This window comes from Ahaetulla prasina, chromosome 1, assembly GCF_028640845.1.
Source record: "Ahaetulla prasina isolate Xishuangbanna chromosome 1, ASM2864084v1, whole genome shotgun sequence".
Lineage (NCBI taxonomy): Eukaryota > Metazoa > Chordata > Lepidosauria > Squamata > Colubridae > Ahaetulla > Ahaetulla prasina.
The window spans coordinates 177,122,555-177,137,166 of record NC_080539.1 but is presented as its reverse complement, the minus strand read 5'-3'; the positions used below and the strand labels follow the sequence as shown (position 1 = coordinate 177,137,166).

At 36.9% G+C, this 14,612-nt stretch overlaps 2 protein-coding genes across 9 annotated transcripts in view; one reads left to right on the top strand and one right to left on the bottom strand.

Moving 5' to 3' along the window:
• Positions 1-14,612, bottom strand: part of WDPCP (WD repeat containing planar cell polarity effector) — a 262,122-nt gene that overhangs the window by 207,092 nt on the left and 40,418 nt on the right. The window lies entirely within an intron of this gene.
• Positions 806-9,887, top strand: MDH1 (malate dehydrogenase 1). The gene is made up of 9 exons (XM_058182570.1): positions 806-964; positions 3,786-3,884; positions 4,561-4,657; positions 6,650-6,825; positions 7,105-7,227; positions 7,366-7,542; positions 8,145-8,258; positions 8,520-8,612; positions 9,226-9,887. Exons 1-9 carry the CDS (start codon positions 962-964, stop codon positions 9,349-9,351), a joined length of 1,008 nt encoding a protein of 335 aa, XP_058038553.1. The 5' UTR covers positions 806-961; the 3' UTR covers positions 9,352-9,887.

Below are 14,612 nucleotides of genomic sequence, written 5' to 3'. Positions count from 1 at the left end.
TTGTCTTTAAAATATGTTTCTCCATTTCTCATCCAGGAAGGTATAATATTCTGCTTTTTAAAATATTTCCTAGAATATTTCATTCTTCTAGGAGGGGGGTGGGTGCTAAATTCCTACATCTCAATGTGTTATTTTTCATTGATCACTGTTTTCTTTTAGAAACTCACTTAGCCCGAATATTAATCCTCAAGCATTTCAACTATACAGTTAGTTGAGTGAATTCTACTAGTTAATACTTAATATTGTTCTTTCTGAATTGGAATGTGTTTGTGACCTCTGGCATTACAACTTTTGTTAAATTGTTTTTTGATTGTTTTTAAGCCTTATGTGCAACCCAGAATCACTGTCAAGAAATGGTTATAGATTGTGTAAATAAATAAGTAAATAACTACCATGTAACAGTATAGTAATTTTATTACTTTTATTACTTGTAAAAATCGGTTCAATAGCCTTTCCCCGTTTTCTAGTTTTTAAATAGTATATTACATAAAATTACATTAATGTAATTATTTTACATTAATGCAATGTAGAATTGCTAGAATGTAGAATTCTTTGTTAGAATTTTCTGCAAAATTCTAACAAAGTAACTAACAGAATATCTTAATATCTTCTGCGTATGCGACAGTTTGACTCTATTCTTTTATTGAAAAGCGCGTGATTTCTACGTCGAACATTAGCTCAAACCTTATCCTTCACTCGCTTTTATTACTGGATGTAAGGCTGAGGATGACGGATTGTTCTGTTGGCTTCTGGGAAATGTAGTTCTTTTGAGCGTCCTGTTATCTTTGCCTTAGAGTGCTGCGACTACAGCTCCCAGGTGACAAGAAGAGGTTGGAAAATAGGGGGCGGTGGCTTCGCCTCCTTTCATTACCTTCCGAACGAGACACACTGTCTCTTTGCTGGAGCTGAGACTGCGCTTAGAGGTGACCTCGAGGAAGGAGGCCTATCGCATTTTCCCAGCATGGTTAGTACTATTTCACTATCCCTTTCGCGGCTGGAGGACAGATAGTTTGGCGAGATACCAAGCGTAGAATTATTATAATTTACAAATCTCAGTAAAATAAAAGAGAAGGGGTTGACAATCACTGGCGTGCAATCCTGTAACTGGAGGGAGCTGGGAATGCGGCGTCTTTCCCTAGGAAAAAGCAAGAAGGTGGCAAAAGGAATGCAGTGGACAACGAACCCGTTTAAATGTGGGGAAGCTGGAATTGCTGCCATTTATCTAGGACTCGGGTGAAAGTGAAATGTCCGGATCAACGCTCGTATTACAAAATGGGCGGGAGGGGAAGGTAACTCCATTAATTAATCCTGCTCTTAGAAGAAAAGAACCTAGTCCCAATGTGATTAATTTTCGGAGACGCGGTGGTGAACTTGAAGTAAGAAGCGCAAGCAGTGAAACATGGAAGTAAGGAAAAGCTAATTAAATGGCACCTGTGCATTAGTTGCTGAACAGAGGGAGTGATAACTGCGCTATTTTAACGCAAGGGAGCCTGAATGAGCCAGGATCCATGTTGCAAAGGCTAACTGCATCACATTGAACGCATTTTCTGGCTTGAGTTTTTCGAACAATTGCGGGTCTGTTCTTTTAAAGCTGGACGGTAAGAAAGGGGATGCTAATTATAACTTCTGCATTCTGGAGAAAAATCCTTGAAAAGAAATGTGTTCTCTTGCTGATATCAGTTTATTTAGAAAATGTGTACTGCGTGTTGCCTGGTCTCTTAATGTTTCTGGACAGTTCACAAGGTGCTGATATCTTTCTGAAATAGCAAAAGTAATAGATACACAGAACACCAAATGGCTAACAAGTTAGGAAGAGGAGGAGATACTTTAGTAATTCATCTATTAAGAGAAGCATTGTTTCCAGTTGGAAATCATTATCACAAGTGTTCAGGTGTGGTGCTTCAGACAACAGCTGCAGAAGATGCTGCCAAATTGCCCAGTCACAGGAGGACCCCCCCCCCTTTGATGGTGTGCTATGCAGCTGCTGCAATATTTGACCTAATGGCATTACTGTAATGACTTGTCTTGTGACTTTCAAGGTGATCTTCAACTGGGCACATGCTTCATTTCCAAATTCTTGTCAGAATTGTTGTCTCAGAAAGGTTAGAAAGTAACAAGTTTCTAGAGCCAGGAAAGAAATGCATTGTACATCGAGCTTTGAGGATGTGCCATTGCTCCTCGATTAATGACATTTAAATTTCCCTGATTGAAGTAGAAGAGCAGTCAATCCTCACACCTTTGCTTATAGGCTGTGGCTTGGAACTCTTTATAATGATAGGAATGCTTTCTGAAATGTCTTGAGTTGACTGTCCAGCTCTCTTACCCAAAATAGGTATTATTAAAACAGTACAAAAGATTCTATCCTTTATTTTTTTTTCCTTCCTTCCTTTTATTTATTTTATTTTGTCACAACAATATATGTAGGTATCATACAAAAAGATTATATAGTATATAAACACATATATGAGTAAATATAAGGAGGTATAAGCATATATATATATATATATATATAAATATATATATATATATATATATATATATATATATATATATATATATGTATATGTATATATACATAGGAAGAAGAAAAGAAAAACAATAGGATAGGAACGGTAGGCACGTTTGTGCGCTTATGCATGCCCCTTATGGTCCTCTTAGGAATGGGGTGAGGTCAATAGTAGAAAGTTTTTGGTTAAAGCTTTTAGGATTATGAGAAGAGACCACAGAGTCAGGTAAAGTATTCCAAGCACTGATGATTCTGTTACAGAAGACATATTTTCTGCAATCTAGATTAAAGCGGTTGACATTAAGTTTAAATCTATTGGTTGCTCTAGTATTAGTATCTAGTATCTATCTATCTATCTATCTATCTATCTATCTATCTATCTATCTATCTATCTATCTATCTATCTATCTATCTATCTATCTATCTATCTTTGCTAGGAAATATCCCTTTATTTTTGACATGGTGATTAAACGGTATGTAGAAATTATAGGGGAAAACCATAAATCAATTGTTGCATAAATCTTTACTGCTTTTGCTAATGGTTCATTAATAATATTTTTTGTAACTTGCACAGATCACTAGTTTGTTCAGGACTTTATACATTTGTATGCTAAAATTAATAGTTCTGAACTGTTACTTAACATTTATCCTGTATGTATTGCATACATTCATCTTGCATACATTGACATTATATAGGGCATGCTCTTTGTTCCTGGTTGCTTGTACTGCAGATTCACAATCTTACCAGCTTTCACCTATGAGCTGCCATGCTAATGCAACAGCTTGTTAATAAGTCCCATCATTGTCAGCACTGCATGATTACCTTATACTGTTGCAATGATAATTGGTTCATAAGGTCAGTTCTTGTGCAGACGTGCCAAGAGCTATAATTTTATCCAACTAGCATTTGTTGTGCATCTTGCACCACTGCATTTTGGGTATTTGAAAATTGTACTATTGCTAATACAAAGTGTTAAGAAAGTAGGAAATGGCTTATCTTGTGTCATCCAGGGCAGATTATAATTTATTTACCAACCCTTCTCTACGAATAGCTGAAAATAGCTAAATAATTCCTGGCAGACTGACTAGCTCTCTTTTAAATGTCACCCGCACTTAATTTGCTGGTTACAATAGCAGTTATTTTCATAATCCTCTTTCAAAGGGTAATGTTCTTTAAAAATGTTAGTGCTACTAAAAGTTCTGTACATTGCAAATAGCAAGAGAAAATGTTTCTCCCAGAGCTATATATTGGATTCTACAAATATCCTTTCTTTTCCAGTCGGAACCAATCAGAGTCCTAGTGACCGGTGCTGCTGGACAGATTGCATATTCTCTACTCTACAGCATTGCAAAGGGTGATGTTTTTGGCACTGAACAGGTAACGGCTTAAAAAAAATACAGTATTTTTTTTTACAATAGTACACCTCTACACAGCAGTAATGATGGGGCACATTATGGACCTCTTAAGCCAAAGAGTTTTGGCTGGTGGGATCTAGGAGGAGAGGCTTGTCTTTTGTGGCCAAGCCCCATTTTAACATCTTGCCCTTGAAATTACAGTCTGCCCTCCACCCTTTCAGTCTTCCAGAAGGGCATTAACACTAGGCTCTACTGGTTGGCTTGGGGGCCTGAGGTGGGGTGTGGGAGTGGGCTGTGTGTTGGAGGTGGCTGATGAACTAATAGGAATGGAAGCCACCACTGTGGGTTTTCCAGTTTTGTACCTGATCTTGTTAATATTTTAATATTTTTATTTAATTGTAAGCCACTCAGAGTCTCTTTATAGAGAGAGATGGGCAGCATATAAATTTTATAAAATAAATAAATAAATAAAAATAAAATGATCTTAAAGCGGTTAGATTAGAGTTTCTCAAGGACTTTCTCAGCAAGAACAAGATGTCTTGAAGCTACCCTCTGTGAAAGAAGGAATAACACTACTGCCCTGTATTTTGAATATCAAGATCAATTGAAAGGATAATAGGAATCCAGTTTATTTATACCTATTCGATTTTGCAAAAGATTTGTTCTAAACCATAAACCCAACTATTTTTATTTTACAGCCTCTTATTCTTGTGCTGTTGGATATCACTCCCATGATGACTGTTTTGGATGGTGTACTTATGGAATTGCAAGACTGTGCTCTTCCTCTTTTAAGAGGTGACAGAAAATCAGAATTCAGTCTTACACAAATGTTTAGGTTGGATGGGCTAGATACTCTGAACACAAGATACACTGCCAGTTTCACAACCTTGTTTATGGAAATAAGTATCTTGCTGTCATTTTGTGAACTGAAGTAATATCGGCTTGTAAAGGAAATGAATTACCGGGTTTAAAGAAACAATACTTCAAGTGCACTGGGGCATTTCATTTGTAATACATGTAGTCCTTGACTTATGATTATTTGTTCAGTGATCGTGCAAAATTCCAACAGAGTTGAACAAAAGGAATTATAAGCAGTGGTGGAATTCAATTTTTTTAAAATTACCAGTTCTGTGGGCGCGGCTTGGTGGGCGTGGCTTGGGTGTGGCAGGAGAAGGATACTGCAATATTCCCATTCCCTTCCCACTCCTGGGGGAAGGATACTGCAAAATCTCCATTCCCACCCCATCCTGGGGCCAGCCAGAGGTGGTATTTGCCAGTTCTTCAAACTACTCAAAATTTCCACTGACAGTTCTCCAGAACCTGTCAGAACCTGCTGAAGAGCATCCCAAAGTTACAGCCGTTGGCAGTGTCCCTGGACTCACATAATCAAAATTTGGTACATTTACAACTGCAGGAGGTGCTGGAACTACCCCCACCTATCTCTCCTCCTCTCCCCCTCATCACAGATGCCCACGTGTCCCCCAGTGTGCAAAACTGCCAGGGAGGCCTTGGCCTACTCCCCATCTGGCCAGGATATCTTGGCCGGTTCCCTCCCATCAAGCGCAGGAGACTTCAACATGCTCCCTTCCCCATCCTGGGAGGTTTTGGCCCCTCTTTGTCCTACCAGTGTGTGCAAATCACTTCATTAAACTTTGATATTTTTCTCCAGCTACTTAAAAATATGCAATATTCTTGCTGAGGCTGCCTCATGCCATTCCATAACTGGGTTCCATTCTTGCAGTGGTTTGGAAGTCTCCTCCAAATTGTCAATTTGGAAGAGCATCTAAAAGACCTCAAAAATGGGGCCACTTTTAACAGTCCTTCAGAATCCTTCTTTTCCAAATTGCTCAATTTGGAGAAAGAGACTTATGAAGTACTGAGAATGAAGCTTGGTTGGAGAATGGCATGAGGTGGACTTGGTAAGAAAGCCATGCCTAACAGGCTGAGTATACCTGTCAGCATTTGGAGAAAAACACCAAAGATAAGTGGGGTACTTTGCTTTTGCTGGTTGGAGAGGGAGTGGGCAGAGGCCTCCCAGATCTAGCAAGGTAGGGAATGGGCCGAAGCTTCCTGGGCCAGGTGGACAGCAGGTAGAGGCCTCCTGGTCAATGGCAGTTTTATGCTGCACTGCAGGACCACCACCCCCCAAAACATACCAGAGCCTATGATGGGGCACTTGCCTCCAAACCCTTTATTTGGGACTCTGACTTAACAACCAGTTAAGCAGTGCCAACAACAATCAACCAACAACGAGCACTACCAGGAGAGCCAGGATTATGGCTGTTGAGTGAAGTAGTCACATAATATTTTGCTTAATGATTGCTTCACTCAACGGCCAAGATTCTGCTCCCAGTTGTCCTAAGTCAAGGACTAACTGTAATAAACATTGTAAAGTGAAGTTATTAAAAATATTTTACTTTATGAATGTTACATATAATTAAAAAACTGTATGCTGATTTTACTTTCACAAATAATTTCAGTGGTGAATGACCTATTTATTGTTGGTTTTCCAAGATCTGATTGTATCTTGGCTTTATTTTGATGACCATAAGAAAACAAGCATCAAGAATGAAAGCCATGAAGTTACATTTCATTAGATATAAATTCTGCCTTTTCACATATTGAAGCATTAATTTTTATTTTGATAAGCTGGAATCTGATTCACAATGAAATTTCAGTCAGAATTGTGTTCAGCTATCAGTAAATAGCTCATTGATTTCTCTTCACAATAGAGCCATGAAGTCATCTTTTAGGTAGGATTGTTGATCTCTTTCTCTCTGCTTGTAGAGGTAATTGCAACCGACAAAGAAGATGTTGCATTCAAAGACCTTGATGTTGCCATTCTGGTTGGTTCAATGCCAAGAAAAGAAGGCATGGAACGGAAAGATCTACTCAAGGCAAATGTGAAAATTTTTAAGTCCCAAGGAGCAGCATTGGACAAGTATGCAAAGAAGACAGTTAAGGTGACTATATGTGACATAGTTTACTGCCTGACTCCCTCAACCAGATCCAGTTGGTTTACGAAATCAGCATTCATGCTTTCATCAATGTGTTCTCCAAGTCCTCATGATGTAAAAGAATTACAAATAATGTTAGGCCAATAGTGGGAATGGGGACATTAAAAATCAATATTGAATGAAATAGCATTTTCTCCAGGGAGCAATTTTACAGATTTGGTATATTTTACTCTTCCTATTGTTCATTAGCCTGCCTGTAATTAAATCTGACTTCTTTTCTCTTAGGTTATTGTAGTAGGTAATCCAGCAAACACTAATTGCCTAATTGCTTCAAAATCTGCTCCAACCATACCAAAAGATAATTTCAGTTGTTTAACTCGTCTGGATCACAACAGAGCTAAATCTCAGGTAGGCATGAATTTTTAAATTCCACCTGACAATTAGTATATAAATGAAGAGCTTTTTCTGAAAGCAGAGCATTTAACTGAAATATACTTGAAATTGTCAAAATGACATGCACAGTTTCTTCTCCCTAACTTCAACTAGATTGCTCTGAAAGTTGGCGTGACTGCTAAGGATGTCAAGAATTGCATCATCTGGGGAAATCACTCTTCTACTCAATATCCAGATGTTAACCATGCCAAGGTGAAAATACAAGGGAAATATACTGGAGTTTATGAAGCTGTGAAAGATGATAACTGGCTGAAAGGTGACTTCATTACAGTAAGTAATGGTTTTAGATTTTTTTTCTTCTGTTTTCACTTTGAAAACATACAGCCTGGGTGGCCATATCTTGGCGACGGATATGTCACTGCTTATTATTTCAAAGAGCAGCAATAAAAATCGTGTATCTCTTTTGTCATGGACAAAAACAAAATCCATATGTACTCTAGATAAAAATGTTGGTATGGTTTCTAATATCTTTAATTTTATCTTACTATGAAAACCCTCTTTTATAAGGATGCCACTTATTTGCTTATATAGATGGTAGCTCAAATTATTTATAAAATTCAAACTATCCTATGTGTGTCTCTTCATTAAAACTTTGTGTTGCCTGAATTGGCTCCAAGCTCTTTATCTCCCACAATTTCCAGATAAAAGATTCATGGTGTTAAGATGCTCTCTCTCCCCCTCTTAGTCAACAATAATGTGTGCAATACGTTCAAGTTTAGTATAGTTTCCTTGCCATGTAATTCTTAGTTTGAGACATTGGAATAATCTCTTTAACTAACTAGTGCAGTAAGCTTCTGGGTCCAGGATTCTCTATAAATCATCGAGGACTAACCACGGTACATGCAAATGTGTTATACTTTTTAATACTTCAGACTGTTCAGCAACGGGGGGCAGCTGTTATTAAGGCCCGGAAACTCTCAAGTGCAATGTCTGCAGCCAAAGCTATCTGTGATCATGTGAGAGACATCTGGTTCGGCACTCCAGAGGTAAGCATTGCCCATGAGCATTTGGGCTTAGACAAGAACTCTTCAAAACATAATAATTAGCTCATGTTTTCTTGAATTTTTTTGTAAGGGTGGGATGTGATTTAATAAGTGTAAAGAGAATAAAGATACTAATTTGGCCTTTTGGTATACTATTAATGTAATGAAATGCTATAGGACACATTTTGTATTTTTACACAAAGCATGAATTACTTCACTAGTAGAAACGTATCACATTAATTATTATTTTTTTTTCTTTTAAAGGGTGAATTTATTTCTATGGGTGTTATTTCTGATGGGAACTCCTATGGTGTCCCTGATGATTTGATCTATTCATTTCCTGTTGTATTATCAAAGGTGTGTAAGAAGTATATTTAATTTTATACCTGAATAAAAGTCCATATTTACTTTTTATAATGTGACAGTTTCTAGCATACTCCTTTCTCAGTAAGCAGAACTTATAGCTTCAATTCTCCAATATTTTGGCAAAATATCAATGCCTATAAATCTGTATTTAGTGAAGAAGATTTCTAAATGTTGGTCCACAGTGGCAAGTTAATGTGAACGTTTGCATTTAAAGATAACATAGCCTTGCAGTATTTGAATAGTTATTTCTAAAATTATTGATCTGATACACGTTTGACAACTATAAATAAAAATGTATCTTGAAATAACAGATGCAGTTAGTACAATACTTCATCTTTTTATTATAAACACATGCATTTGTTCTAAAAAAACTTAAATTCTGATTTGGTGAGGAGAGTGTAGTTAGATAATCTAACAATCTTTTTCTTTCCAAAAACAGTTTAGTGTATTAAATCTATTGTAATTCAGTGTCTATAAATAGGCATATCATATGTAAAAATCCAGGCAATCGGCAAAATAATACCAAAATTCTTTGCTGCCATATAGTGGTATAGAGTTTTTCAGAGAATGTTAAAAGATTTTAATCTTACCAACGTCTTCACAGGATAAAACATGGAAGTTTGTTGAAGGCCTTCCTATTAATGACTTCTCCCGTGAAAAGATGGATTTGACTGCTAAGGAGCTAGTGGATGAAAAGGAAACTGCGGTGGAGTTTCTATCTAGTGCATGACTAAACGATCATCAGAATGTGAGAGATGGCTTAAATTCGGAGGAATCTAAAAGTCGTCTTTAGATGCAACATCAAATGCTATTCCTGAATCAGCTTTTCTTCGTGGCAATTTCTTCATTACGTGATTTTTTTTATTTTTGGTCCCCCTTGCTGAGTAATGATATAGTTTCAGATACGGTTTGCACACTTGGCCAAATTCTTCCGATATCTTACTTGTTTCCTGTGTTTCATCGTGCATATATTTTGCACTTGTGATAGCAAATAGAATTTGTTTATTGTAACAGCACTCTTTTACCATAGGTTAATGGCAAAACCATGTATAGTGCAAGGATGTCTTTTATGATATGGGTTTTAGCATTAGGTTAATAAAAGTACTCGCTAATAGTCTTTATGGAAGGAAGCAAGAAAATGTATTTCTACTCCAAAAACAAAATAGAAATCGTTTCCTGAATATCATGAATGTGCTGTGTATTGATCACCAAATCTCTCACAACAAATCTTGCTAGAATTACATTAAACGTTGAGTATGCACTCCTCATGTATTGTGGCACTATCCTGTTTAGTTTATTGTGATCAAAATACATAAAATGCAATCTTCAGAAAATCATTGTTATAAAATAAAGTAGAATTTGGAAGTGATTTAACAGCATCACTGTACATTGAAGGAAAAAGCTTGGTAACATTTTGTAGCATAACCCCAAAGGGTTTTATTAAGTTGCTTTGGACTGAAGCTCTAATGGTAGGTTATCCTTGCACTGGTGACACTTAGACTTTGTTCACAAAGAATGGGAAAGTGTGCCAAATTTCTGGCTTTTCTCTTGTTCTGATTTGCTCTACGTCCTAATCCACACTTCTCCTCCCTCTCTTGTTTTGCCTCATTTGCTGCCTTAAACTTTGGGTTTTAACCATTAATTTCCATGAGCTGCCTCCTTGGATATGCTTAAAAATAGCTTAAGTGAAGCAGGTAGTGAACCATTCCAGACAATGAACAGTTTGTCCTTCCTTCTCCATCGGCTGGATAGAATATTAAGACATGGATATAACCATCCACAATCTACCATCTTTCATACTGTAACTCATATTTAGAGATGTAGATGAACCATACTAGAAAACATTGTTCTTGCAATAGGGATTGTTGTGTAGAATTCCAGTCACTCCAGTTTCTGTTTTTCTCTTTTACACACACACACACACACACACACAGAAAAAGAGAGGGGGGGAGGGAGAGAGAGAGAGAGAGAGAGAGAATAATGTAAAAGCTGAGTTCAGATATCATGCTAAGCCAAAACTAAACCACATTATGGCTTTGTTTGATTCGGAAGCCCAGCATTTGTGGCTTCTGAATTGATTTATATCTTAGCATGTGTTACAAACCTAACCAGCTGTAATTTATTAAAGTATTGGTAAGCAAACAGCTTATCATAATACACCAGTAATTTATTTCCTGATCATAAGTTTAATTTTTTTTATTTGGGTTCAGATTTTTTTTCTTCTGTTCTGTTCTTCAATAAGTTAGATAAGTGGTTATCTAATTCCTTCATTTGATTTATATTGAAATACTTCCTGTTTATTCATCAGAGCATTTTTAAGTATAGCTTTTAGTGTGACATTTAACTATTAGAAAACAGACACATTGTTTTCATTATAGTCTTTTCATGTGTTTTCTACATTCTATTCATTTCACCCTCCATTCTATTATATTTTTTTATCCTCTACCCAGTTTAATATTTTCATGGGGTGCCTTTTGCCATCCTTCAAAATAAACAGAACTGTTGCTAGTCATTGAGGAAAAACAATTCTCTTCTGGTATCTTTAAAATGTAACTGAAGCTTTAGTAATCAACTGATTAGGCAGGTTAACTTTGCAATTCTAAAACAACTATACAGTAACTTCAATGTTTAGTACTTGAAAAGGTTCTTTGGAGGGCAATATGAGCTTGTTGGCATTAAACCATTTAATTTTTGATTAAGTGAAATGTAAGCAATATAATTAATTAGTAATCATGGTAATTCTTAATGCTTTAAATAGAAAATTCTTAACTAAACCTGCAGATGGAGCTAAATGAAAGGGAAAAACCAGTAAGAACTGAAAAGTGAAAGATCACTGAATTTTAAAGGAGATAAGACACAATTCTATATGTTATCTTTATAAATTTTAGAGTCAAGTATTAAAAGAAAAGCTAAGCAATAAAAATGCTCATAATTTATCTCGATTACAGTTATTTTTTTTTAAAAAATACATATTTTAGAAGGTCTCATTTTCCAGAATTTCTTAACAAAGGCTTCATTTTATTTTATTTCCTGCCTTTGTTTCTTTTAGAGGGGTGTAATGGCTCAGTGGTTAAAGATGCTGAAATTGTCATTTGGAAACCTGGGTTCAAGACCTGAGCACCATGCAACCAAGTGAGCGCCCATTATTTTCCACAGCTCCTGCCCACCTAGCAGTTCAAAAGCATACAAATGCAAGTAGATAGATAAATACCACATCGAAGGGAAGGTAACAGTGTTCTGTGAGCCTTGGTGTATTGTCATGCTGGCTCCATAACTACAGAAGTGTCTTCAAACAAAGATGACTTCCTCAGCTAAAAAGCAGATGAGTACGCCCCCTAGAGTTGGACACAATCGAACAGGGCAAACCTTTACCTTTTATTAGAGTATTTTTGTAAATAACTCAAGACAATGAATATACCTGATACTCCTGCATTCTTGTCTTTTCCCCAGAACAACAATCTTCTAAGTTAGGTTGAGAAAGAATGGCCCCAAGTTATGCAGTTAGCTTCCTTGCCTAAGTTGGGACTATAAGGTAAAGGTTCCCCTCGCACATACGTGCTAGTCGTTCCCGACTCTAGGGGGCAGTGCTCATCTCTGTTTCAAAGCCGAAGAGCCAGCGCTGTCTGAAGTCGTCTCCATGGTCATGTGGCCAGCATGACTCAATGCCAAAGGCGCATGGAACGCTGTTACCTTCCCACCAAAGGTGGTCCCTATTTTTCTGCTTGCATTTTTTACGTGCTTTCGAACTTCTAGGTTGGCAGAAGTTGGGACAAGTAACGGGAGCTCACCCCATTACATGGCAGCACTAGGGATTCGAACCGCTGACCTGCTGACCTTTCGATCGACAAGCTCAGCATCTTACCCACTAAGCCACCGCGTCCCTTACAGGCAATATATAAGCATGCAAACTTACATCAAGATGGTGAACCTATGACCTTCAACTATTAAGGGTTATAACCCATCAGATGTTCCTCTAAATCCCTTTACTTTTGGCCATACTGATGTGGATTTTGAGTAACATCTGATGGATGTGTTCCTTTCCATTAATGTCTTCTGTCAAGTTCTTGTTCTGGAACATTCAACAGGCTTCTGGAAAGAGATTACTACAAGGAATTAGATCTACATGGATACATACTAACCTTTCATTGGAGGTGATTGATATTTTAGCTGCCAAGCCAATGAGAGAGCTTTTTCCCCCCTCTTTTACTCCTTTGGGGAATGATAAGCCTTATATGCATGTTTTCAACCAGTTTTCAGGTTAATGAGCACATTTCAAATAAGAGAAACAACTAAATAAGATTTCTGAAATATTGAACGTAGGATTCTACATTCATGTAGATTCTAGTCCCATTAATTTACAATTTCTGTTTCTAAGCATTTATGTATGCTTGATGGCATGACGGATGACGAGCAAAAGGATATTTTATTTTTTAGGAAAATTGACATTTAGCCATTATTGCAGCATTATGCAATATCTTGGACGTGCATTTGGAATTACGAAAGATATTGGAGACAATTCAGTTTACAAACATTGGGAAATGCCCCACAGATTTCAACCGAGCAGTATAATTTTATTGTAGAAGTATGTGGATAACCTTGAAGAAGGAATGAAGGACTAACAAAAGGAAAATGAAAGACAACACAGTCCTGAGAATGGAAAAGTTGTGAAAAAGTAAATCCCACCTTGTCTCAAAGGTGCTTTTCCAAAAGGCAAGTGGCTTTCTTGGTTTTTTTTCTTTGAAAGTGTTTCGCTTCTCATCCAAGAGCTGCTTCAATTCTTGAATGATAAATAAAACATTTTCAAGGAAAAAAACCCCAAGAAATTCCAGTTGCCTTTTGGAAAAGCATATTTCCAAAGATCCATGACCTGGATGATTGAGAATCTCCTTAAACATTAATCCACCTAGTTTCTATTTGGCATAAGATGGAAATGAAGGAAACTGACAGACTTTCAAGATTCTGTTACATATATATATCAATAAAGTAGCATTCCTGTAATACTTGCTCCGTATAAATACCATTTAAAAGATATAGCCTAAAGTCAAGGAGGGAATCAAACAGCCCAGACTATATCCCTTCTGGGCACCAACTTCCAGTTTAGCAGGAAAAAAATGATATCGTAAACAGGAATTACCAAAGAATAACCTGGTATTTCCTGCCAAGAGAGGTAGGGAAAAGTACTGATGATATTACCTAGCCTGGTAATGAAACATCAGGTCTTTTTCAGAGGAAAACAGTGAGCAATAATATTAACTGTAGTAGGAAGAAGAAAAATAGCCAAAGTCTTGAGGTCTACGTTTCCTTTTTGGAAGGAAAGGGGGGAGGGAGAACTACAAATGTAGCTCTCATATACTGCTTTTAAAATAAAGCATGTAATATTTAATAAGTATTCAAGCAATAGGTTCCTGTATATCTTAAATCTTTTCTGAATCCCAATTCTCTTTCTCTTCTATAAGGAATTTCCTTCAGAGAATACTAGGCTGAGTTGATGAAATTTGGGAGAGTAACCACAACAGTTTATGGCATGAAAACCTGTGTTTGTTGCACTGTTTAGACGAGCTGGGATTTGATATTGTAACAGGTATGGGGCAGGGAGAAATTCAATGCTAAGCCTTTTCCATGGAAAAACAGTAGTGGAAAAAGCTTCAGTTGTTGACATTCTTTTGTCAGGCTGACATTCTTTTACTATCTGGGCTTATCCTCGGGTTATTTTTTTCCTCTGAGGATCAATGTTTTCCCCTCTCTGGACTTCCATTTACCAAAGCAAAGAGGCCACAATGGAGAGTAAGAGAGATAATATAACATGATAAGAACTTTCTTTGTGGAGTTAAAGTGGTAATTGTGTCTTTATGCTTATACTTTAGTACATGTGTGTTATATGCACACATTTTTTCCATGTCAAGCACCGGACCCTAAGCTCTGACTGATCATAAAGACTTAGGTTTTTGTATCTCCTCATTGTCATCTAGTGTTTGTATGAATTAAATATAG